The following is a 26039-nucleotide window of genomic DNA, read 5'->3' as shown; positions in this document are numbered from 1 at the left end:
GTGAGAGTTTTTATATGTTATGTCATAATATTTCATAGTGATACAAAATGAAAATAGGAAATGAATATTCTGGTTTTTGAGAAACCTGTATTTTGCACAAGGAAAGGGAGGTGGCTAATGGCTTGCCTAAGTACTGTGAATGGTGGAAATAACCATAGAAATTTTGGGTGTGTATAAATATGAAAATACTCTATATGATCAATTATATAGCTACGAATTTGTATTTCTTTAGAGACACAGAGAGACAGAGAGAATTGCCTATTTTTGGCTGCTGATAACTTTGTGTTGGTGGCATACTGCTTGAGATGAATGATCGCTGACAATGGGGTAGGAGCAGGGCAGCAGGCTGCAAGCAAGAATGACTTTGTTGGTAAGGATATTTGCATAGGCTGACAATGCGAAGCTTTTGAATTTGCATAGGCTGTTCCTCCTTTTGATCCTAGCCTACTTTACTCCAACAATGACTTTGTTGGTAAGGATATTTTACTTCTAGTTAGTCGTGCGCTGGCTTGTGTTTCCCGTTTCTTGTTTCTTAAATAGATGAACAACCTCCATCACCTGTGACTTCCTTTAATCCATTGCTCGCGCTCACTGTAATTTTCGGCACACACATCATTTAGTTTAATAAATGAAGATGCAAAATATGTGCGGGTTCTTGATATTGCTAGCTAATTTCTCCTCCTCCTCCTCCTCCACTTCTGCTGATTATCCTAGGAATCCTCAAACAGAATCTCTTTTGCAGGTTTGGGAGACACTTCCTTATCTTGTTGACAGTGTATCAGTTATCAAGAGGACAACTCATGGTCCCGCCCCACTAATTCAGGAATTTTTGCTTTCCTTTGACAAAACTGTTGCCATAATTTTGGTTTTGCATGATTTCGATCTGTCAATACTGAAGCCTCTGATTTCTCAAAATCTTCTAATCTAGTATGTTCTCTGGTTCCTTTCCATCCCAATTAGCTAGTTATGTTTCCCTGAGCAGCAACATCTGAATTTTAGCTGTTCTCTGTTATTGTTGATCCTGTTTGGTTTACCTGAAATAGGAACAATTTTTCTTTATTACTAGAAGAATTTGGGAATACCTGACAAAATTTATTCAGCACGAAAGTAACAGAGAGATGTTTATAACTTGTTTATCATGATTTGAATTGATTACCTAATTTCTTGCTAATTTATGGGTTCCTGAGGTGGTTCTGCATGTATTTACATTGACCAACCCCAAATTTTTCTTCTTCTATATGCAGTTGGTGCAGATATGATTCTGGAGGCATATTGTATAAGGTGTATGCAATGGTGAGATTAATATAGTGTGGCTATTGACTTCGTTTTATATATTCTTAAACTAATTGATGTAACACCATCCAAGGAACAGACATTAATGTTTTGGGCTTTTAATTGAACTAACTTGTTTTGGTGTGAATTACCATTGGAGTTGAGATAAAAGGTGATGTTGTTTTATTCCATGCCACCACTTGAGAGAGTGAGGAGGAATGCAGCCATTAATTTCTTGATGCAAAAGGAGATGGTTCACCAAAAGTAATGGCGGATGGAACTTTCATGGAGGCTGAAGTCGTGTTGGTGTTGTATTTTGTGGCCCTGCGCAGATGATGATTTTGTGATGGCAAGAAGCAGCAACTGAAGACAGTATCCGGGTAGCACTTAGTCTTGTTAGTTGTCCGGTTTTACAATTCTTTATTGATGCCAGCTTTCATCGATTAGAATTGGGAATGACATAAATATGAACATTACGACAGTGCTTACAGTAAAATATCATTTTCAAGCTTTCTCCACCCGCGACCCCTTCTCTTTATATATATATTGATAGATAAACCACTTATTCACAAATTTTCTCGTATGGGTGAATGGTTTTTACTTTTCTATCTCATGAAAAATACAGCGATACAGCGCAAAATTTCGGTATTTCATAAATTATACTTTAATTCTTAAATTTTAACTCTTAAATTTTAGGTAATTGATAAATTAATTTTTATATTTTAAAATTGAATACTTAATTTTCTAATTTTTCAGTTTATAAACTTTAAAGTCCTTACTTCCATAATTCTATCACCTCTCGGTATGCTTTAGACTGATTTTGAGAACCACAATTATGGGAGAGATTAGCTTGAGTAGGAGTAAGAGAGTAAGGAATACAAAAGATTTAAGCAAGATTGCAATCACCATCTCATGACAGAAATCAGAAATTGAGTAAAAAAATTAAAGAAAATGAATATCCAAACTACTTTCTTGCCATGCCCACACATTAAGGAAGCCAATCTACAATCCACAATCCTTTTCTGCAACAACTTACCAGCGGCAAGCCAAAGGAGTGAGGATTTGATTGATTGGTCCAGCAAAAATGTTTCTGCAGACACATGGAAGGGTAAGATTGATAATTTTTGAAATTTGAGGGGTAAAGGAGGACAAGTTGGGCATGGAGAGTTACAAAGATCGAGAGATTGTGATTAAAATTTTTGGCATCAAGGAGGACAAGTTGCTTCACTTCCTTTTCCAGAAGTGAGAGTTTGTGATTAAAAAGTTAAGCTTCCATTTGTTGGCAGTGGGTGAGGCTAGAAGAACAATTATGTAGAGAGAGGAGCTAATAAGAGAGAAAGAGAGGTGAGTGATGGGATTTAGGGTAACTGTGGGAAGAAAAAGTTTGTCTTAGGGATGCAATAAGAATATTGTAGAAAAAAAATAATTTTTAGAGATTTAACTTGCCATTTATCTATGAATTAACAAATAAATTTATGATATAATAAGGATGTCATGGATAGAAAAAATAATTTTTAGAAATTTGATCAATCATTTGATTGATTCATGCATTCATTCGAATGAATTGAAAATATAAGTATTTGAGGGTTAGATTTTAAAAATATAAATATACATTTATTTATTAAGATATAATTTAAAGATTAAAATATAATTAATTAAAAAAAATTAAAATATAATTTAATCTTATTTATTATTGTGCCGACAAATAAAGTGAAAATTTGACTTGCTACGATTTGCTGGCAAATAATAATACCGGTAGCTATGTCTTATCTACACCTCAATTAGAGGTAGAATCTGATATTCAATCCGGCCGGTAGCCTTTTTAACCGTTTGGAACTGCGAGATGTAATGGAGCTTAAGTTTTCACCCAGTAATCGGTTCGCTTACTAGAAAAGTAAACGCCTTGCGGGTTGGGAAGCTACAGCCTGCGAACGGACTTGCGGCAAATGACTGATTTTGAAGATGAACTAGATGAGTCAATTCTAAAATGTGAATCCCAATGCCCAAGTAGTTCCAGAGGAATGTGCATGCACAAGCAGATGAGGAAGTTGAGATGAATGCTGAGCTTCATTTTCTCTGATCCCACAACTGCATGCCATCTACCTTCTGACACGACGTTACCCACATAAATGCAGCTTTAAATGCAGAGATATATGGTGTTCACTCGATTTTCTCTCTTCAAATGCGCGCCTTAAAAACTGAAGCAGTGCTCAAGACAATAGCAAACCACCCAAAATGGTCATGGAGACAAAAACTCTGTTATTTTCTACTCTTCCCCGTTTAAGTTATGTTCTCATTCTTGTTCTCTTCAGTCTCGTTGCTGCTGCTGCTTCTGGTAGCCTATCTTTCAACTTTTATGCAGCTTCATGCCCAACTGTTGAATTCATAGTTGTAAACACTGTGAGATCGGCATCTTCTTCTGATCCAACAATTCCTGGGAAGCTTCTTCGCTTGGTGTTCCATGACTGCTTTGTGGAGGTGAGTGCATTTTTCACCCAAATGGAGAATTTGGATATGCCACTTAAAGAACTTGTTAAAGTAGTTGGCGTATGCTTATATCATCCACCTTTGTAGAAGCAACACGCTCACGCATATGCACAATTCTTATTCATTACTTGCTCAATTCAGAAATGAATAAAACTATGCCCAGGAAGATTACAGGATAAATTGATTGAATCAAAATCTGCATATATGCTTCTCGTTTTTTGTGAGTTTGAGTTCGCTCTTGATACAGAATGGACACTGCACTTCCAAGAATTTAAGGCATGAAATTGCTTGTGAGAAAAAAAAACAAATTTCCCTAGAAATAAATTGTAAGAGAAAATTCAGCTGTTAAGGCATGCCTCTGGCCCAGAAAAGACTCACTAGATTATCCTGTGTACAGATTTACTGGTCTCTCCACTTCACACACTTCAGCCACCCACCGAATCAATAAGCAAATTCTTATCATCTTTGCACTCGAAGCCACCTGATGGGTGATTGTCCAGAGTTGGCTCGACCATTCTTTTTTCCTATCAATCCAAAGAAAATGCATGAATTATCCTTCATAAACAAAGTGACAATATGTGTAACAGCCCGGACTGGCTCCAGCGCTGTTACCACTCACAGCCCGTTACACCTCCTGGGGGCGGCCACTGTGAGCAGCTCTTAACATCCTCTCACCCTCACGGGCTCTTGAGGCAGGATTTGTCCCTCGGGGGAGCCACTACGGCCCACCCTAGCCCAAGGGTTTTGGCTTATGGCACTTTTCCACCATAAGTCGCCTCCCCCACTACTCGAACCCTTGACCTCCCACTTTAAGGGAATAGTCTGGTGAGAGTGAGTACCAATTCTTCTAAGTAGAAGAATTGGTACTCACTCTCACCAGACTATTCCCTTAAAGTGGGAGGTCAAGGGTTCGAGTAGTGGGGGAGGCGACTTATGGTGGAAAAGTGCCATAAGCCAAAACCCTTGGGCTAGGGTGGGCCGTAGTGGCTCCCCCGAGGGACAAATCCTGCCTCAAGAGCCCGTGAGGGTGAGAGGATGTTAAGAGCTGCTCACAGCGCTGGAGCCAGTCCGGGCTGTGAGTGGTAACAGTGCCGGTGGAAAAGGGCCGGGCTGTTACAATATGTTTACCGGCACAGCAGAATGTAATCTGAAATGCTTGCAGGGTTGTGACGCATCTGTGCTGCTGCAAGGAAATGGGACGGAGCAAAGTGATCCAGCAAACAAGTCTCTTGGAGGATTTGCAGTTATCAATTCAGCTAAAAGACTACTTGAAATATTCTGTCCAGAAACTGTTTCTTGCGCTGATATTTTGGCTTTGGCTGCGAGAGATGCTGTTGCAATTGTAATATTCCTGGTGTTTTTGTTATTCCATACTACTGCATTTACATGCTTCTTCTTGTTGATCATTCAATATATGAAAACAGACAGGAGGACCAATGATCCAGATTCCAACAGGTAGGAGAGATGGGAGGGAATCTTTAGTTGCAAATGTGAGACCAAACATTGTAGATACAAGTTTTACAATGGATGATATGATCAAAATCTTCTCCTCTAAAGGATTATCCCTGGAAGACCTTGTTACCCTTTCAGGTAATGCAACTGCAAACTTCTGATTTCTGCTCACATTCAAGAGTAGCTCTGTTTAATGGATTCAAGGCTTTTGCAGGTGCTCATACTATAGGAGCAGCTCATTGCAGCGCATTCAGCGATCGGTTCCAGGAAGATTCTCATGGAAAGCTCAAACTCATTGACTCATTTCTAGACACCAGTTATGCAAGAGAGCTAATGAGCATGTGTCCAGCAGGAGCAAGTCCATCAATAACAGTTAACAATGATCCTGAAACATCCTCTGCCTTTGATAATCAATATTATAGAAATCTGTTAGCCCATAAAGGGCTTTTCCAATCAGATTCTGTTCTTTTAGAGGATGAAAGAACAAGGGAACAAGTAAAGGATTTCGCTAATGATGAAGGCAGGTTTTTTGAGAGCTGGAGACAGTCATTTTTGAAGCTAACTAGCATTGGAGTTAAGACAGGGGAAGATGGTGAAATTCGACGATTTTGTTCAGAGATTAATGGGTGAAGTTTCGAAAGAAAGAAGCAAGGAAATTCAATTCTATTTAATGTCTCAGTGAACTTTGAATAAATCATGTTCTTTGCTGAAAGCTTGTATATGAAAAATATTTCAGTATGAAATTTTATATATATATATAATATTTAATTTAATTTAATAAATTGAAGAGATATTTAAACTCTAACCATTAAATGGCAAATTCTATAATATGTATGTATAGATATCAGATTATTTTTATTTATAAAAAATATAATCTCAATAAATATTGCATAAAAATAATAAATTTAATAATCTGAGCGCATTTAATAATTTTTCATGCAGGTGAGGTATACTATAAACTCATTTATTTATTTGGGTTGAAGATGGAGGGGAGGAAAGAGAAAATAAAAATAGATATGTTTATAAAAAATTTGTCAAAATTTAATTTATTATGATTTTTTTTATCGAAGAGTTTATTATGAATTTAAAACATAAATTGGTTGATTTTTTAATAAACTTATTCTTTTATAGTGTATTAAATTGATGGTCAACCGAGCCTACTAAGAATTTTTCATATATATGTTTGTATGTATTTCAAACTTAAGGCTTGACAAGAGATGAGAGACGTGGGCAAAAAATCGTGTGGCCATAAACGGTGCAAATTTCTTCTAAGCAACACTTTTCTCTGTAAGCTTCCTATATCTTCTGTCTAAAATTTTAGCAGACTCTGCAAACCTTAAATTATGGCGTTACCATTTCTTTCTTACACCACCTCCCTCTCTAAACCCTTCCCTTTTTCTCCCAAACTCACACCATCTTTACCCCTTTACCCTAACACCCACCTTCTCAAACCACTGCCCATAAAACCTCCCCGAACAAAATGCCATGCAATTACTGATCTACGATCCCCCACTGTTCCTGAGAGCAGAGAAGTAGAAGATGATCATGTGGTGCTTGCGGGTCCCTCTACTGAGGAGGAGAGGAGGGAGGAGAGAGTGGTGGCGGATTATGATTGGACGGAGGAGTGGTACCCACTTTACCTTACTAGGGATGTACCAGATGATGCACCTTTGGGACTCACTGTGTTTGATAAGCAGATAGTTTTGTTTAAAGATGGAGAAGGTGAGCTTCGCTGTTATGAAGATAGGTGTTGTCACAGGTAATTCATTGCTTCATGGCTTTGTATCTCAACTCTCAAGTCATTTCCATTTTGTGATGCTTCTCTTATATTTTAGTTTGGATGTTCTTAAAAAAATTTCTTCTTGTAAGTGAAATGTGATTGTGACAGAAAATATGATTGAATTCCCAGAATCCAATGGCAATTTGAAAAGATTCTGAAATAACTCTTCAAAAATTTCATGGTATGAAAATGGGTCGGCTTAATTACTTGGTTCTGGCACTTAGGTAGTTCTCCAGTTGCCTTTCTACTGCCAGTGTCCATGGAGCAACTCCTCTGTCCTACAGAAAAATCAAAGCTTAGTCAGATTTATTATTGAGCAGCATTGCCTTCTTAAGCTATAACAAATCCAGTGATTGGGTACTTGTTCCATGATGCGGCCAGTTCAAAAGTTTAGACCTTTTTTCTTTTTTTACCCAATTGTTCATTTGCCTCGGGCAACCTAATTAACAGTCCATTTGCACCCTTTATTAACAAAACCCTGAATTTTGGCTCTGCTTTGGTTCAGGTTAGCTAAACTATCAGAAGGTCAGTTGATAGATGGAAGACTTGAATGTCTCTATCATGGTTGGCAATTCGAAGGAGAAGGCAAATGTGTGAAGATACCTCAGGTCAGACAACACTTTCCATGTGCGTAGTTTCATTTACATTTCATGTCTTAAATTATTTTTCCATCCAAGCTAGTGATATCATGAATTTCTTCATTACAGCTTCCTGCAAATGCTAAAATTCCTCGATCGGCTTGTGTCAAAACATACGAGGTGAGGGAGTCACAAGGAGTTGTGTGGGTATGGATGTCCCAAAAGAATCCACCAAACCTTAATAAGCTACCTTGGTTTGAGAATTTTGCCAGGCCAGGGTTCCAAGATACTTCAACTGTTCATGAGCTTCCTTATGATCACTCTATACTTCTTGAAAACCTCATGGATCCAGCACATATTCCAATCTCACATGATCGGACAGACTGGACTGCAAAAAGAGAAGATGCCCAGCCACTGTGTTTTGAGGTCACTGAACGCACTGATCGGGGATTTGCAGGATGGTGGGGAAAGGAAAAAGATCAGTCGTCACCAAACTTCTTACGATTTGAAGCACCATGTGTTCTTCAGAATAGTAGAGAATTCGTTGATGAGAATGGAGTGAAGCAGTACTTCACTGGCCTCTTCCTTTGCAGACCAACTGGACAAGGAAAATCCATGCTCATTGTGAGGTTTGGAGGAACAAAAAGATCCCACATTATAAAATGGATTCCCAATTGGTACTTTCATCAGAATGCAAGTAAGGTCTTTGAACAAGATATGGGATTCTTATCATCCCAAAATGAGGTTTTAATGAAAGAAAAAATCCCCACGAAGAATCTGTACCTCAATTTAAGGTCCTCGGATACATGGGTAGCAGAATACAGGAAATGGATGGATAAAGTTGGACATGGAATGCCTTATTATTTTGGGCACAGCACAATCTCTTTACCTGAAGTGCCTGCAGTTGTTGAACATGCACTAGCTGGACTTGTTGCCGGAGTTTCGGCTTCTTCACCAGCCAAGGGTGGGATTGGAACAATGCATGCACCCAATTTGGCAAACAGGTATTTCCGGCATGTTATCCATTGCAGGGAATGCAGTAGTGCTGTCAAAGCTTTTGAATCTTGGAAAAACACCCTTTCGGCTATAGCTCTCGTGTTGAGTGCATTGGCTATTCTAGCATCCGGAAGGCAGTGGAAGACGTTTCTCTTGGTATCAGCAGGCTTGTGCTTGGCAGGAGTTTATGGATGCTCAACTGCTATTGCAATGAACACAACAAATTTCATAAGAACACACAGAAGATTGTGATTAGGCAGGTGGTTTCACAAGTTTCTGTTGTACTCAGGCCTACTATATGAAGGGGCTATTGATTGTGCATGCAGATGTAAAGTCAAAAAACCTAATCAGAATCACAGAATTATATGGTTAAAACATATTCTTAGATAGACCGAGTTTACCCTCATATCATTCATGTTTGCTGGAAATCCTTGTCCCAGGTGAAAGAGCATTATATAAATGGTAGGTTGCTGGTAATTTTGATCGTACAGTTGACTTAGTTTACAGTTGATTTGGTTTCTTAAGCTTAATGAGTGCTTTGCGAATCTAGTTCTGCCAAGTAAGAATTTTTAAACCAATAGGAATTGAGATTTTTCTTAAGTTATTTTTTCTATATAAAACAGTTGCTTAAAATTGAAATTTTACCTTTACTAACATCTCAACCATTGGCAGGGCGAAACTGATCTAAGAATAACATGTCATGAACGTGACAATAGCGTCTATTAGTCCTTAAAACGACAGTACAAAATGTTTAGAAGAATAGTCAGATATATGTTTATATACATAGGGGATCTGGAGATGGGAGTTAATAAGTGGATATTATAAAAATTAAATTTTACAAAAATTGAATAACTTAAGAATTTTAATTTAAATTTTCAAGATATTTTTCCGTACTACTACTAAACTAAAATTTTAATTAAAAATACACTTTATTGCAAAAAATAAAATAATATAAAATAAGAAGGACGAATACTGTTCTTGAACCCTTGTTCATTTTCAGATGATATCTGCAAAATAATAACCTAATCGCTAATCTATTATGCAGCAACTTCTGGACCATCCATCCATACACTAGATATCATAGCATTACACAACAACATTGATATTATCACACCTCAAAACTTGAGCCATTTCTTCTCTTTTTCTTTGCTCAAAACTGCACTTGACGCAGAGGCATGAGCCGCCTCAGCTTCTGCCAAAGCTTTGCGAGTCTCAATCAACTTCCTCATTGCAGCCTCATAGACCACCTTCTCCTTTTTGTTTCTACTTGCCATCTCTTCGAGCTTCTCTATTCGCATTCTCAACTCCTTCACCTCCTCATCATATGCAACCAGAACTCTTCTGTCCACTTTCTTCTCTCCAGAACCTTTATTTTGATGCTTCTTAGCAGACCCTCCATTCAACACCTCACTATGCATAGCCAGTTGAGTATTGATAAGACTGAAAACATCTGGTCTCATTTCCTCTTCATCTTCTGCTGCCCTAGCCATAGCAGCAAACTTCTTCTCGCGTTTTCTCTTTCCACCTCTGCTTCGCTTCTTTGCCTGATCCTCTTTCATCTCTTCTCCATTTTGAGATTGTAAAGCATGATCAAGCGATTGCTTTGGTGGAAGGACCTTCACAGAAATGGGATCCAACATTCCCTGTCCAGATGCACCTAAACCCATTCCATCACGATAACCCATGTTTGCCATCATCTTTGAAGCTATGCCCCGGGTGTGATTTTCCCACTTGGCAAATATGGCAGTTTCTGTTTGTATGCCTCTTTGCAGAGTGCTGCTCTCGAGAAATCCTAAACCTTGTGTACTCTCTTCTTCATAGTCGCTAGAATCTGATTGTTCTGAGCTTGAATCACTTTCTTCTCCATCACTCATTAAAGCATACTCGGACAAAGTTATTGCATCAGTCTCAACCTTGGCAGAGCTTCCATCATCACAAAAAACAACCTTCCCTACTCCGAGTTCATCGTCCCATGATTCAAGTTCAGCTTTCCTCCAAATGCCAGTCTTACTATCTGAAACTGCCCAAATACTGGAACCCACCAGTGACTGATCCCACGTTGTTGGGAGGTACTTCCTTAGAGAAGACAATGACACATCAAACCCTGCAGATATAAGCCCAAGTCAATTCTGAGATCCGGCAACAAACTTTTCTAGCAAAAGATATACATATGAAATGGCAGCATTACATAAATGTGTTGGGAATATGCCACAGCTAAAATGAGAAAAAAGGCAAATTGAGTTCTAACATAGGAGTACTGGCCCAGCAAGAACCTTGATGAGAAAATGATCACTGATTTGCCGAAACAAAACAAAGTGATTACCTAACTTCTCCTACGTTGGGAACAGAGTATTCAAATCAAAGAGCTTCTCAAGCATCAATGCAAAGATTTAGTACCAAAAACCAAAAAGATTGTTTAAAGAACAAAAGTTTTAAAAAAAAATGTCGGCACATTATTATTTTAAAGAAGTTGTTTTCAAAATCCAAGTCTGTGAAAATTGAAATATGAAAACAAAATCTGCAGAAAATGATGAGATCTACCAGTCCACATAGTGGAAGTTATTGCAACATACCATGCGATAAGCGGCAGTTAGTACCAAAACGACATCGTTGTTGCAGAAAAAACTTGCATATCTGCGCTTGGGTGTTCTATCATTAGTACAATAACTACTGAAAGCCAACAGTTCTTTGCTTTTTAACTTAAAACTAGCTCAATATAATTCTAGTACATTAATATTAAGTGTATGAGTAGAATTTCGCAATTTGCTTTTGGCTTTTCAAAAGGCAAATTGCATCCACTCAAAGTCTCCCGCACACAAGAGATGTTAAGGAGAAACACGAATTGAAAAACTGGAGATCAAAAAATCTAAAAAGAGGGGGAAAAAGCCTAGTTAAGCAATGGACTATCTTGTACACCATTCCCTAAAAGAAATAAAGGTGCAACTTTTTTGCTACAAAGAAACATTAAATCATAAGAATAACGCACCATCATATTTTCTGAGGTGGGAGTGAGGAAAGAGATCTTCACAGTATTAGAACCTTCCAACTCAATAACTTTACCATTGTACCATCGTCCATCATTGTAACGGAATCTACATTTTGATCCAACAGAGTAACTTTGCTCCTCCAGTTGTTCTGGTTCAACATCATTTGGATCAAGAGGCTCTACCTTGACATAACCAGTATTATGCTTAGAATCATGAAGCGCGGAATCAACTTCTCGCAATAAGCGAGCACGCTTTAGGTGCAGAAGTCCATCCTCTGCATCTTTAATTGCCTGGACAAGCTCCTCTTGAACCTGAAAGAGATAAGATAACTTCAACATGTGGAAACCACCACAAAACATATGTAGCCAAAGAATTAATACACCAACTCCACCCATCAAGGAAAGTCAAAATGAAAGGAAGAGAGTGTGGGGAGGAGGGGAGGGCATTCCTCTCTACATGTAGCATTCTCTTTTTAACCCAGCATCGATTTAAAGCATCAAAGAAGCTCCACTCATAACTAATTTCTCCATTTTGTAAGAATCCAAGATGAAACAAGATAACGGGGAGCATCATGGTGAGGGTTAACACTTCTTACGTAACTGATCTCCATGATGCTTGCATGCACGTGTGGTAAATCTGTACTCTCATATATACTTAGAAAAAATTGCATACTCTATCTACTCAACCACAAGAAGGCGTTCCTCAAACAGAAACAAGTTGTATAAGCACTAGGAAGAAAACCGTCGAAATTAGCCATTGAAGAACGTTATTTTACTTTTCACTCTTGTTTCAGAAACAAGTATTGCTGTCAGGTAGGAAAGCTCTAACAAATCAATCAACAGTTTTGTGCATGATAGCGCTGTTGGCTCCCAAGTCAAAAACAAGGGACAACTATAGATTTCAATTTGTTAGCTTGCTCATAAGTCGCTTATCAAACAATAAAGAAATTTTGATTGGTTGCTGTCTCGCAACAATATCATAAATTAAGCCTTCGACAGAAAAGTCCACTCCTTAATCAAGTACAAGGAAAATATCAAATAAAAGATGAAGAACTCAACTTTCTAATAATTACGAAGTTTGATACTCATGTTTTTTTTTTTTTCAGCGAATCCCTATCAATATATGCCAAAATAATCAGGCAAACCGAACAAAAGGGAAGTTACCTAAATCAGAATCGTATTGCCCAGACCCATTACAAGCTTCATATCAACGAAAGAACCCTAACCCTCAATTAGAAAAGCAAAATATTAATTTTTTAAAAGGAGATATGAGAAGGTAGGTGTACCGAGAGAAGCTCAGCATTGGAGGGGTCAGAGGCGAGAGCATCGTTCAAGGCAGCGAGTGAATCTTTCTGCTCCTGCAACTGAAGCTCCAGCTGATCCTCTATAGCTCTTTCTTCTTCGCTCGCCATCGCAGTGAGTCCTTCGAGATCAAATGTGGTTGAGGAGGATAAATTTTCGCCAGATAATCAAGGAAATTGGCAGTCCGCAGTAACAGAGCTTCCGTCCTATATTATAAATAGATAAAAGTAAATTCCAAATTATTTTTCAATTATTCTTTGTGTAAAAATTTAACAGAAATTTTATTATATACGTAATTATATTCTAAAAATTTACAAAAATAATTATATTTTAACTATAAGAATAAAATATTAATGAGTTAATAAGGATATTTTGTTAATGAGTTAATAATTATACACATTTTTTTGGGATTTTATTTTGTATATTCATATTTTTTGAGGTTTTATGGAATTTTTTTAAATTATTTTTAATATTTTCTAAACCGCATATCTAAAAAGTTTTCTTTTTAATAACGGTTTTAATAGTAATGTTAAATATATCATATGAATGAGTTTGAAAGCTAATTCGATTTATGCTTTTGGATTTTTATTTATTTATTTTATGATGGTTAAAATAGATTGAGAGAGAAAAAAATTAAATGAAAATTAATTAAATATTCTTCATTTTAATAAGCTTCAAATTAATTGAGATGGAGAGATTAAACGGTGTAGATTTAATTTTAAATATTTTATCTACTAGATAAAGAAAAAATATATATATATATATATAAAAAAAAAAAGAAAGAGAACGGTGATAGAGATTCAATTCTCTCTTATATTTTTTACTCTATGAATCTCACTAAGTGCAATGCTAAAAATAAAGACAAAGGAAAAAATAAATTTTATAAGATTTTTTTAAATAAATCAACAAACAATTTAAAAACCTAATTCTAAAAGCACAAGAAATTGAATTACTTGCTTTGTTTGGAATGAGATTGCTTTGAAGTCATGAGAGATATTTTAAAGTGATCTTTTTATTTCTTTTTAATTTTTCAACCCACTAAAATGAGTGAACTGAAAAAAAAAGCATGAGATAATTTTTTTTTTTTAATCAAATGATAAAAAATCATTAAAAAATTGTCTGATAAAATGTTACTTTGAAAATCTTGAGAGTTCTTACAGTTAAATGAATCCACAAAATTTAACCTACCAATGAAAAGAACAAAGTGTACAATAATTTACTAATTAATTTCGTCTAAATAATAATATTAGCAAATAATTTTGTATAAATTTAAACGCGGGCGCAAAGTTTAAAAGCAAGGGTAAGATCTCTCCCGATAATTAAAAACCGGTTAAAATTCACCCGAAGTTCCACCCACAAATTCCAAAATCAAAAGGCTGATGCTGGGCAGAGCACAGTATTGAGTGCATTGAAACCCTAGAAAGGAGAGAGGAACAAAATGGGGCATAGTACCCACCATCAGCACCACCACCACCAAGCAGCAGATGGTTTAGTGAATCTATTGACAAAGGCAAACCACGATCTCACTCTGGTTCAGCTGAAGCTCGACAAGGAGTTTCAACAAGTCTATCCTGATAGTGTATGCTTCTTTAGCTCTCAAATATTGTTATGCCTTTCTGGTTTTCGTTCATTAATTTTGATGTACTTTGCGAATTGGAAAGTCAAGTTGTAAAGGCTAATTAATTTGGCAATTTTTAACTGCAGGCAAATCCTATGAAGCTATGTAATCGGATAAAGAAGATACAGGAGGATCTTACTACGTTGAAAGAGCAGTGCCGCGAGCTTCTAGCTGCCAAACAGGTGCTCTTTTTCCTTTGTTTGGGTGTATTTTTAATCGAAGGCAATGATTAATATAGGTATAAGTAATGATTAATCGTTGGATTTTTTTTTGGGTTGTTTTAGACGAGAACCCAGTAAATTAATAGTTCTTTTTTATCCTGAACGGAGATTCTTATTGTCTATGGTTTCAAGCGAGTAGTGAAGTTTTATCTCTCCTCAATTCTAGATATAAAGAGAAACAAGGAGAGTTAAGGTGGACTAGGTGGCCCATTGTTCATTTCGTGCAAAAGATAGACAAATTCATTATAGTGATTCTTGAATTAAAGTTCCATTTGCAGGACTTGATTGATAAAGCACGGACAACTCTTGTTGGAAACAGAAGTTTATTACAGAGAATGCAAGCATCCACGGGCATTTCCGTCGCTACCGTCGATGAGGACCCTGCATTTGCTAATTTCAATCAGGTTTGCTTTTCCATTGAACTACTCTTTTTACTATTGTAGGTCCCTGTAGATATATGGAAGAGAAAAACTTGAGCAAAGTGGTGTGTCCTATTGATTTTAATTTTGGAAACCAAGTGGAGCGTGATAGCAAATCATGTTTTAAATTGAATATAGTTTTTGATTTATTTTTCACTGGTCTGGAGGGTTGCAAAATTTTCCAAATGGTGTGCAAGTGTTTGCACCATTTGCCAGCAAGCAACCAAAACTAATTGTGAGGCTTTACACAAGTAAATACCCATCTGGAGATGTGTTGGATAGCTTTTCTTTGGTGATAATAAAGCCTACACAACCTCCATATATTTTTATTTACTTCATTGTTGCCCTTTCCTTTTTTTTTTCCTGATTCTTTTGAAATTTTTGAGGGGGATGGGGACTGCTAGTTTTGAACCCTAACCACCTCCACTACAGGGCAGGCACTCGCACTGGGCTGCTGATCCAATGGCTTATTCTCTTTTATTTACTAACTGATATATGCAATAGCATTTCTGATATAATATAATTTCTCTTTTGTCCCTTTGTTATCATTCAGATTGTTGATGAGTGGACAATTCAAGTCAGATCAAGAGTAGGTATGTATTATAAATGCAATGGCTTTTCACAGGTGGAGTTAATCATTTAATGCATAATAGAAATGATATGCTTGTCACTATGACTGAAAATGTGAAAGTTATAGTGCAAAAATTTGATGTTCTCATCTTTTATATGACTAATAAATCATAGAAAAATTCTGTTTCCGCTATGTAAAACTTCATTTTTCTATTCTGACCGTGAAATGATGCAGGCTTTGGGCGTCAATTTTAGTATTTGATGCAGAATAAATAAAACAAGGGGGATTGGAAACAATTTCTCAAGAGAACAAAATTCTCAAATCAATCGTCAATCATTACAATTTCTAATACAATGCATAAATGACATAGATATTTATAGTAGAATCATTAATCCTACTAGTACCAGGATTTATTATCCCAAACAAGAAATTGCTAAGCAAAATTCAATTAATATAAACATAAAATTTTTAATTGTACATTGAAAAATTAAATCAGAATAGTAATAAATTTGATTTCCTTGGCTGCATTAGTATTGTTCCTTTTAGCTTATATGACAACATTGTTTGGGATCAGTGTTTAGGACCAAGTATCCATTCACTGCCCTAAAGAATACTGTTAAAATAGAATTGCATGTTGGAGCCATTACAAGGCATTCAAAGTTTTTTCCCTTGCAAAATAATTTTTGACATCCAGACTGGAAAAAAATCGAGTTGCTGGAGGTTTGTTAGGACAAGAAAATAGAAGTTTCTCATACTCTGCTGTTTCTTTTTCCTTAAGACTTTCCAAGATAATCGTATATCACTTGCAAACATAGGAATTATAAACAAAATTTCATGCAAATTTGCATTATTGATGCAGGGGATGAGAAGAATTCAGAATCTGAGGACATTAACAAATTACTCTTCTCAGCTATAGTTGAAAGCAATTGAATTGCCTTTGTTGAAAAGTATTATTGGTTGCACGACATGTTCTATGGACCTCCCAAATAATGTTGGATGAGGAATCAGTAGTTAAGTTTTGCTGCAGGGTTGCCATCATATTTTCTTTCACTGGCATTGTGATTCTCTGTTTTGTTTGTACAGACTTGCAAAAACATGTTGTTTGTATCAGAATAGCCTTTTCTATGGTATCTGTGTACTGATCTACTTTTCATACATGCTTGGAAGACCATAAAGTTTCAGAGGTTGTGATGATGACCTTCTGGAGGTGCACCCCAGAGCAGGAATTATCAAAATATCCAGGGATTATCATGGAAAAAACCTGTATCTTTTTATTCAAGTTGGATATATGTATTAAGGTTGCAGGTATTCACAGCTAATATGCTTCCTTTTTGTCGTGGGGCAGTAAGCACTTCAGTCGGTGTTCAAGTTTTTAAGAATGTGCCCCAAGATGAACTTAGTATTAAACTCCAATTCATCGGCTCACTGAATCTGTAGTTATCTATCATCTTGGATGGATACATGAAGGTTCTGATTAGGAGGTTAATAATTACTTAGATAATTGGGTTGGGAAGGATAACCCCTGATTAGAGCATTACGTAGCCTGTGACTGACGCTTCATTTTCATCTGTTTATACTGGCCTCTGAATCCTTAATTCCACTTTGCGCTCTTCCTAGCCGCCAAAATGATGGTTCTTCTACAGAGAATTAGAGATGGAGAATAGGGACATTGAAATAAACCCTTGATTTCCTAAATCCCATGATGACTAAACACCATGTTAGATGGTTTAATCAGGTGCAGTGCATGGTAGAGGCCTGGACAATATGAGGGTGAATATAATCTATAGGTTTAGATTTAGTGGAAGGTGGAGACTTGATGAGTATTTTTTGTGCAAGGTAAAAAGCACCTCACTCTCAACCGCAAGTGATTCAGCTGTCACGAACTGCAAGAGAACGTTGAAAGCCATATCAATTACTCAATGTAAAACTTTTGGTTTGCACCTGACATGAATTGACTTAACAGACTTTAAAAAACCAGCTCTGCTATGAAAGACATGAGGCTACGAAATCTATCACTGTGATCATGAATTCCAAATATTGAGATGTAGAGGAAATCACAAGATGAATAGAATTGTAGACTTGTTTTATGTTTCTCATGCCGTTGATGTTCGTATCTTGTTGACAGGTATTTTAGAATGCGGCTACTTGGAGATTGGAGGCTCCTCCATGCTCCAACCACTTGGCACGAAAGCCTGTTCCTTCACAATCAGTCAGAGCTGCGCATTGACCACTGAACAGCCAACATAAGGAAAGTATTTCTTATACTGTAGCTTTAGCATTGCTTGCTATACGTTTTCGAGAAATTACTATATGCTTTTTTTGTGATTCGGTCTCTCTATTTTGTAAAACACATTATTTGGTTTATGTTTTCAAGCCATTATCCATTTTGTTCTTTCAATAAATTGTAATAATTAAATTGCTGTGATTTTAAATTATAGGAAAAGAATAGTTATAGTTTTGAAATTATAAGAATTAAATGATTGTGGTTTGAAATTACAAGAATTGAATAATTCTATTTTAAAATTGCTTGAACCGATTAAAAACGAATAAATATTTTTATTATTAGAAATAAAACATATAAATAGATTGCAACTATTAAATTTAAATTAAAATCATGAAAATTTTGATATAATTAACCATTTGAAAATATAAGAATCATGATAAAAATTATCTAATGTGATTGGTTTCACTGAACCATATGAAATAAATGTAAACTTCCCTAATAATTAAGAAGAGAATGCTCAAACATTCACTAGTTCTCCAAGTTTTCAAGTATAGCTTCCCAACACAAATAAAACATTGGAAATCAAATCTAAACTGAGGTGTTGAGAAATAAGTGGAAACATTAAACATCAAACTGGAAGACTAGTAAAAAATTAATTTGGTTTTATTTTTTAAATAGACTTAATATTTATCGCATCCAAATTTTGCGCATTAGATAAGAGTCTCAACTTATTTTAGTTAATTATCCATAAAATTATCTCATCTATTGATATTTATACTTAAACTAATAAGCATTTCTCTTAAATCATCTTGTAATCGGGAATAATGTTGTATCTATTTGAAATCAAAGATTTTATAATAATTTAATTTAAATTGATTTTTTTTTCAATGAAGGACTTCAATATTTTAAAATTAAAAAAAAAGTAAAAATTTATTTAAATTATTTTCTAGTGAAATGAATAAAGTTTATAGGAATATTATCACGCACTTTTTTTTACTGCTCTGATCACCAAAACCCAGAAAATACATTAGGAAAATTTGTGATTAGGGTATATGTCTTTTAGTTTCCTGTGAAATTAACTACTTTTATGTTTTCACATATATGTATTTTGAATTCCATTTCATCTCTTTATTTTATTCTAATACAACCTTTTCATTTTAACCATCTAATTGATTCGACATACGAAAGAAATTAAAGAAAAATCCATGAATCGAATATTATAAATATTTTCGTGGTTGCATAAACTTATCTTTGGAGTTTATTATTGTTTTTTGAGTTCGTTTCTGTAAAATGAAATAAGTATGAAAAGGATGTTGGGTTGCTAATTCGTACAATAAACGCTTCCTTAATTATTATTATTATTATTATATAAAATAATAGAGAGTAGTCATCACGGGATAATATTGTAAACCATGTGTAATCAAATCAAATATTATAAGCTATTGTAATTGTTTTCTAAAAATTCATATTTTTAATACAAAAATTGATCATCTTAAGAGCCAAAGCTGAATAGTTTGTTTAAGTGGCAATTGATTAATCTCAAGGATTTTTTTTCATTATTTCTCATACTCAATTTAATTAATATTGGTTATTTATGATTCTTTTAGATTTTTTTTTTATCACTTAAACAAAATGTTTTTGTTTATTAATAAGTTTAACTTGGCACAATTTGAATTGGAGTCAAATAAGTAAAAAATTAAATTTTAAATTCATTTCTCTCAGTTTTTCATTCCAATTTGAGACTTATATACATATTTCATTTCAAACGATTCATTTAATAAATAAAAATTTAAATAAATTTTTATAAAAATTATATATAATTTTAATTTTTTAAATTAAGAATTAAATTCTTTAATTTTAAATAAAATCATTATTAAAAAAAATTATTAGGAACAAACTTAAATAAATTGAATTGAAATTGTTTATTCTAAACAAGGAAAACATTTTTATAAATGTCATTTTATTATTATTATTAACACGAAGCATCTCACTCTCTAAAATTAGTGACATTCTCTTGTAGGTTGCACAAAAATCACCTCAACCCCTGTGTCATAATAGTGGAATCCCTCCTAAAATTTCCATTTAAGTAGGAGCAAACTCGGCGATGCCTAACCCAATTCATTCTAAAGCTTATTAATTAAGCAGAAGCATACCCATATTTTCCTTCTCCAAATTTGCCTGTCCCTCAACTGAGATCCACTCATGAAAATCATCTCCAACCCCTTCACAAACCCAACAGTTTCATATTTCTCTTAGGCCTTTCCTACACTTACTTCAAAATCATTTCTTTTTCCTCTAAAATGGAAACACACATGAACGTAGCTTCTTCGCCAACTTCGCCCACAACCTTTGTTCAAGCAGACGCAAACACTTTTAGAGACCTAGTCCAGAAGCTCACGGGTTTAGTCGATAGCGACTCAGAAAAACTCCCCATCACTCTTCCCGGTAGACTCTCTTCAAAGCTTTCACATCCCGTTGACCCCATGAGCCCTCGTCGCTCACCTTTCAAGCTCCAAGAACGTAGACACGCCATGAGAAAACTCGAAATCAAACTTGGCCTTACCTCTCTCCGAAACTCACCATCTCACTTATCCCCGGGCCAAACTCATCACCGACTCGACTCACTAATCCCTAGTCCAGTGACTCCGTTAGAGTCGGTCTTTTTTCGAAGCCCTAGCACTGACTCGTCGTCATTGTCCCCAGCAGTTTCTGAGGAAGAAAAGGCGATAGCAGAAAAAGGGTTTTATCTGCATCCATCACCGCTGACTACGCCGAGAGGAAATGAGCCACCGGAGCTCTTGACCCTTTTTCCACTGAATTCTCCCAGACAAGATTAGATTTTTTAATTGTTTCTTGAAAAAAAGTTGTTTGAAATACGTAGAATCTTGAGTTTTAAAGGCCGGTGAATATCTTGCACAGGGTTTGGGGTCACAGTCTGAGATGGAGATGTATCTGATCACATCCCATAGGCGAACATATCCTTACTTTTAGATATATAGCAAAGGAGAAATGATTATAGTACTGTTAACAGTTGTTCCTTGATTTTCTGCGCAAGAATGGAAGGGTTTGGTTTCACTTTTTAACAGATTTGAGTTCTTCAGTTCATTAATTATCAATGGAGGCCTGTGGAACAGTTAACGTAATGGCAACCTTTAGCCAAACTGATAATGATTGACATTTCTAATCTATTATAAGTAAGTGGATTTTATATTGAAAAAATATAAAATTTATTTATTTATATTTTAAATTCATAATAAATCGTTTTTGTTTTTTAAATTTTTGAGTTAGACAATAAAGGAATTGGGAGAGTTGAAGCTACAATTATTATCGGGCTAACCCGTGATTATAGTGTTCAATTACTCTTTATAGTATTTTAATTAGATAAAATAATATTTTATGATTTTCATCATTCACTAAGTAATTATTTGAAATTGTTGAGGGACATGGTCAAAATAATAAATTAAAAATTAATTTTCACATTAACAATTATAATTATCTTAAAAAAATGCTGAGTTTTTTTTTTTATAAAGTCTACTTTTTGGTAGTTATTATTTAATAGAACCGTGTTTATATTAAATGCCCACATTTCATTGACTTGTTATTTGCATTGGCATTTAGATTGGCATGTATAATTCGCATAACGTGAGTGTCCTAAGTCCACACTGGAAATGTGGACCCTTAATTTCAATGGTTTGCAGTGGGCACGTCCATGGGCCCCATTGGTGGAAATCGTTTTTGTTCCGACGTTGAAGTCACTGTCAGAAGACCCTAACGTTGTACGGAAAAGAAATAGAAAACCGTTGGATTAATCTGGATAAACGGGTGGGATTAAAAGTTAAAGTTGCCTTGTCAAGACACGGAACCAGTCCGTGGTTGCTTCTTGGGTGTGTTGACCTGCTGTGGAGCTCAGCTCAAAAGAATAGGAAAGTGCCTGAGGTGGTCCCCACTTTATTTATTGGGTGTGGTACACGTGGCTCTCTCAAATTCATTTGTTAAATGAGAAATGTGTTTTTCTGTTTCAGCGTATCAGGATCACTCTCCTACTCCCTAGCGTAAAGCAAGGTTTAAGAGTAAAATGAATGAAAGTTGAATTTTCCTGCTTGGCTTTCCCTGGAAACAGAGGGAAGATTATGGAATTCTGTGTCGACGACTTGAACTCTTGAGTTTGTTGTCAACGTGAAAGCAAGAAAAAGATTAACGGTGAGGTTTTGAAATGTAAACGGATATAGAGGACTCAACTCAAAGAAAACGCGTTAATTATATGAATGTTGAAATTCTTGACACCTCAAGAAATATGGAAAACTAAGTTAATGCTTAAACTTATTATATTATTTATCAAATAAAGTGGCGTAGAATAGATGGCCTGATCAGGAATTCAAATCTTGATGTTGGAAGGGAAGGGAAGGGTTGGGTTTTGTTTGAATATGATTCCGTTGTAGGAGTGGTTTAGTTTCATTAGGCTGTGTTAGCGAATAATATAAATTTGTTTTAAATGGAGAGGAGAGGTTTTCAACTCTTAGTTTGATTTATGTGACCCTATCATTGTCTTCATCAATTTGTGGAGGTCAATGGTGAAGGAGTGGCGTGTCTCTCACCTACCTTGTAAAATTATTATCAATGATGATAATATAAAATCTCTGTAATTATCGTCTGAGTTAAACCGGTGAGAGACTTGATCTTTCTCCATTAACTAGTCAAAATCTATTTCTGGTTAATTACTGGAATTATTAGTCCCTCCAATTCACATGCTTGCCTTTTCACATTCATAATTTTCCCTTGTTTATATTTATTTGTTAATTCAATTCAAATTTTAATAGAACTCTCATAATAATTAAAAATTTATTAAATTAAGTTTATTCTATTAATTTATTATACAATAAATTATGATAATATATACATATTGCATATGAAAGTTAAATTATGTACTACTATTAACTATGTTCTCATTTACTTCAAACTACTCTACTTCAATAATGTATAATGTTTTTTAAGGAAAAAAGTTTTTGAAATATATTATATAAAATGTATTTAAATGCAATAAATTAAATGAAAGTTAGATAACTTATTTTACTTGTACACCATTACATTTGTAAACAATCTAATTACCCAATAATTGCATGTTAAACGATAGAGATTCTTGCACTTTTTTTAAAAAAATTATATACTTAATTTATTTATCCCAATAATTTCTTTTAAATTAGGTTTGGAGCTTTTTTTTAGAGTTATATTGTCCGCTAAAATATTGTTCATACAATATTATATAAAGAAAAAATGTGTATACGTGAATGACGTGCTTACTTCATATATGGGACTAAATCTCTCCCTGATATCTTTTGATTTGGTGTCTTGGCTGAATTCACGGTGGTTTCTTAGATTTGATTGTGAAAGAGTTCCTTCTCTTTCTGTGGCATTGGAGTTTGTCGATGGGATTATTCGATGCTTGCATTCAGTTGCATGCAATAATCAATAATCTTGCCTTTTGATGGCGATGGTGCTCTTTACGTAACCAGACGGTTGTCATTAGGGTGCTTTAACTTCTTCTTCAATTGAAGTTGCAACTTTTTAATAGTTTTCTCCTAAATTTTAATTTGTTTGTAAGGTTTTATAAGTTACTGTTAGTGTTTTTATTAGGTTTGAATGCGGTCTGTTATTTTTTATAACAGATAGCTTAAAAAAGAAAAGAGTTTTGGCACTGTAAAAGATATTTAATCGAGTTTAGATCTTTTCTCCCGATTGCCTTTCGAATATAGAGTTCTTGAGATAAGATATTCAATCGACTTTAGATTCCTTTTTTCGATTGTCTTTTGAGTATAGAGTTCTTGAGGTGCAGATATTTTTATTTTAAACTTTCATATACTTTAGTCTTGAATCTCTTTCTAAGTGAAATTATTTTTTAAAAAGAAGTTAAAACTTATTGAGGTGAAGTAGATAGTCATGAGTTTGATGATTTGGTTTAGGCAATGTAGGTTAGCCATGAATGTCTGTACCCATGTATATTTAATTAGATAATTGATTCCTGATTTCCTTACATAAGATAAGGCATATCCTAAAAGATAATGGATGGTTTCAATTCTCCGTTTGAAATAATTTATTATTTTACAAAATCATACATAATTTTAATTTTTTTAAATTAAAAAATAAAGTTAAATACTTTTATTTTAGATGAAATAATTAATAAAAAAAATTAATTTAATTAAATTCTTAAAACATTCTTAATTCTTGACGGGATTAATTAATCTTTTGTAGGCAAAGGCTTTATCCTGAAGATAGAGTCAAGCAGCTCTCAAGAACTGATCACACAAGAAGAAACAGCTAAGATTGCCTACTCAACATCAATGGCTGGGGGTTGGGTTTGCAAATATTCCTTGGAAAAAAGACCACTAAGCTAGTGGGCTTCAGCATAATTGGAAGAGAGATGAGAGCAGTTGCTTGAAAACTACTTATCTCTACTTCTACTTTGCCAAAAGCTATCATTATATTTTATCACTTTGCCACATGGTGTCAGAATTCATCATCAACTTCACCCTGCTTTTCAATCAGTTTAAGATTGAAAACGAATCAATGAAATTCAATTACATCACTTCTAATTAAATTTTGAGTCTATCACAGTCTAGAATTGAGTTTAATTTAATTTAATATCGATTCTTCGTCATGTATTTACCATATTATTATTATTTTTATTTTGTCTGGAAATAATTCAAAAAAACAAAAAAAAAAGAGTTTTGATTTTCTCAAAATAAATTATTATTTTTCAGTCTTACCAATCAAAACCAGAATGACCTAATCTTAGAAAAGACCCATGTTATAGAAACTACACGTGTTACCAAAAAAATTTGATTTATGATAAGATGATCTGAAATTTGACTAAGATGTTCATTTTTTATAACTAAAGAATTGAACATATCAATATTATATGATTTTGATGTTAACAGCTATATATTGCTCAATTTTTTTTAAATTATTATTATATTTAATGTCTTAAAGAGTAGGCTTGGAATTCAAGATTGGATTGGCCTAACTTCTGTATTGAATAGATTAGCGGTAGGATTGAGAATGAGATTTTCACTTTTGCAGACCAAAAAATTATTTTGCCTACCACCTTTCTTGTGGAATTCTCCTCTTTCCATTCAATTTGTCAACATCATATATGCACATAGGGATGGCAACGGGTAGGGTACCCGCGAAATTGGGAGTACCCAAATCCGAACCCGATTATATATAAAATTTCCAAATCCGTCCCAAACCCGTTTAGTGTTTTAATTTTACTACCCGTACCCGTTCCAAATCCGTTTAGCAATACCCGCACACTACCCGAACCCGATTTTTATAATTCAATTCAATGATAAAAAATTAAAAATTTACATATTATAACCCAAATAACAAGCTCCCTATTTTTATAATTCAATTCAATGATAAAAATTAAAGATTCACATATTATAACCTAAATAACAAGCTTGAATTAGGAAATTTAAATATACTAAAAGTAAATAAATATATTACAAATTCATCATAACACAACCATTGTGCTTGAAAAGCTTAAAAAAACAAATATAGAAAAATTAGAATACCACAGTTGCAAAATAATACACATTATCATAAAAAATAATGAAATAAAAAAGAAATAAAAATCAAACTTACATATTAAAATTGTGAAATGCATGATTTAATTCACATCATCCTCAGCATCCCATAAACAAGATTTACTCTCATTTGAACAACCAGCTACATAGTAATATAGAAAAAATTATTGACATTTATTAGCTTTACATTAAAATAAAATAAAATAAAAATAAAAATAAGAGTTTATTGTTGTAATTACCTTCAATTTCTGAAGCGGCCGGCAATGAATGAGAGGGATTGATTGGTGTAGATGACTCCAATTGAGAATGGGTGGAACTATTAGCGGGCTGAGTGGTTGAAGAAGGTTGAGAAACAGTAGTAGCTTTACAACTCGCTACATCTTCGGAACTATTAAACGTTGACATTTTAAATATTCTAAATATGAAGAACAATAACATGTATTAGCAAACAATACATAATCATAAGAACAAATATAGTAACTTAATCAACATATAAATTTATTCAAATCAATACATAACCACAAACTAAAATAACCACTAAAGTTCACTTAGT

At 34.5% G+C, this 26039-nt stretch overlaps 5 protein-coding genes across 6 annotated transcripts; 4 read left to right on the top strand and 1 right to left on the bottom strand.

The window, feature by feature from the left end:
* The first annotated feature begins 3083 nt into the window (after nucleotides 1-3083).
* LOC110603370 (peroxidase 46) lies at nucleotides 3084-5889 on the top strand. The gene is made up of 4 exons (XM_021741076.2): nucleotides 3084-3750; nucleotides 4922-5101; nucleotides 5184-5349; nucleotides 5426-5889. The coding sequence occupies exons 1-4, from the start codon at nucleotides 3508-3510 to the stop codon at nucleotides 5839-5841; spliced, it is 1005 nt and encodes a 334-aa protein (XP_021596768.1). The 5' UTR covers nucleotides 3084-3507; the 3' UTR covers nucleotides 5842-5889.
* Nucleotides 5890-6416: 527 nt separating this feature from the next.
* Nucleotides 6417-8954, top strand: LOC110603904 (protein TIC 55, chloroplastic). The gene is made up of 3 exons (XM_021741910.2): nucleotides 6417-6970; nucleotides 7497-7599; nucleotides 7699-8954. Exons 1-3 carry the CDS (start codon nucleotides 6555-6557, stop codon nucleotides 8815-8817), a joined length of 1638 nt encoding a protein of 545 aa, XP_021597602.1. The 5' UTR covers nucleotides 6417-6554; the 3' UTR covers nucleotides 8818-8954.
* Nucleotides 8955-9481: 527 nt separating this feature from the next.
* Nucleotides 9482-13054, bottom strand: LOC110604147 (zinc finger CCCH domain-containing protein 18). Its single transcript, XM_021742262.2, has 4 exons — nucleotides 12838-13054; nucleotides 11552-11863; nucleotides 11139-11199; nucleotides 9482-10669 (listed from the first exon to the last, which is right to left on the bottom strand). The coding sequence occupies exons 1-4, from the start codon at nucleotides 12961-12963 to the stop codon at nucleotides 9681-9683; spliced, it is 1488 nt and encodes a 495-aa protein (XP_021597954.1). The 5' UTR covers nucleotides 12964-13054; the 3' UTR covers nucleotides 9482-9680.
* A 1095-nt stretch (nucleotides 13055-14149) lies between these two features.
* Nucleotides 14150-16807, top strand: LOC110602888. Of its 2 annotated transcripts, none has more exons than XM_021740469.2 (5): nucleotides 14150-14432; nucleotides 14558-14653; nucleotides 14959-15096; nucleotides 15665-15704; nucleotides 16542-16807. In XM_021740469.2, the coding sequence occupies exons 1-5, from the start codon at nucleotides 14292-14294 to the stop codon at nucleotides 16610-16612; spliced, it is 486 nt and encodes a 161-aa protein (XP_021596161.1). In that variant the 5' UTR covers nucleotides 14150-14291; the 3' UTR covers nucleotides 16613-16807. The 2 variants fall into 2 exon arrangements, with proteins under 2 accessions (XP_021596161.1, XP_021596162.1); XM_021740470.2 differs by having other exon boundaries at nucleotides 14161-14432; nucleotides 14971-15096.
* Nucleotides 16808-20001: 3194 nt separating this feature from the next.
* LOC110604023 (VQ motif-containing protein 11) lies at nucleotides 20002-20989 on the top strand. Its single transcript, XM_021742051.2, has one exon. The coding sequence runs from the start codon at nucleotides 20207-20209 to the stop codon at nucleotides 20741-20743; it is 537 nt and encodes a 178-aa protein (XP_021597743.1). The 5' UTR covers nucleotides 20002-20206; the 3' UTR covers nucleotides 20744-20989.
* Nucleotides 20990-26039: the final 5050 nt, after the last annotated feature.

Source organism: Manihot esculenta, chromosome 16 (genome assembly GCF_001659605.2).
Source record: "Manihot esculenta cultivar AM560-2 chromosome 16, M.esculenta_v8, whole genome shotgun sequence".
Taxonomy (NCBI): domain Eukaryota; kingdom Viridiplantae; phylum Streptophyta; class Magnoliopsida; order Malpighiales; family Euphorbiaceae; genus Manihot; species Manihot esculenta.
Note: the sequence above shows the minus strand (reverse complement) of the source record. Positions and strands in the feature narration are given on the sequence as shown.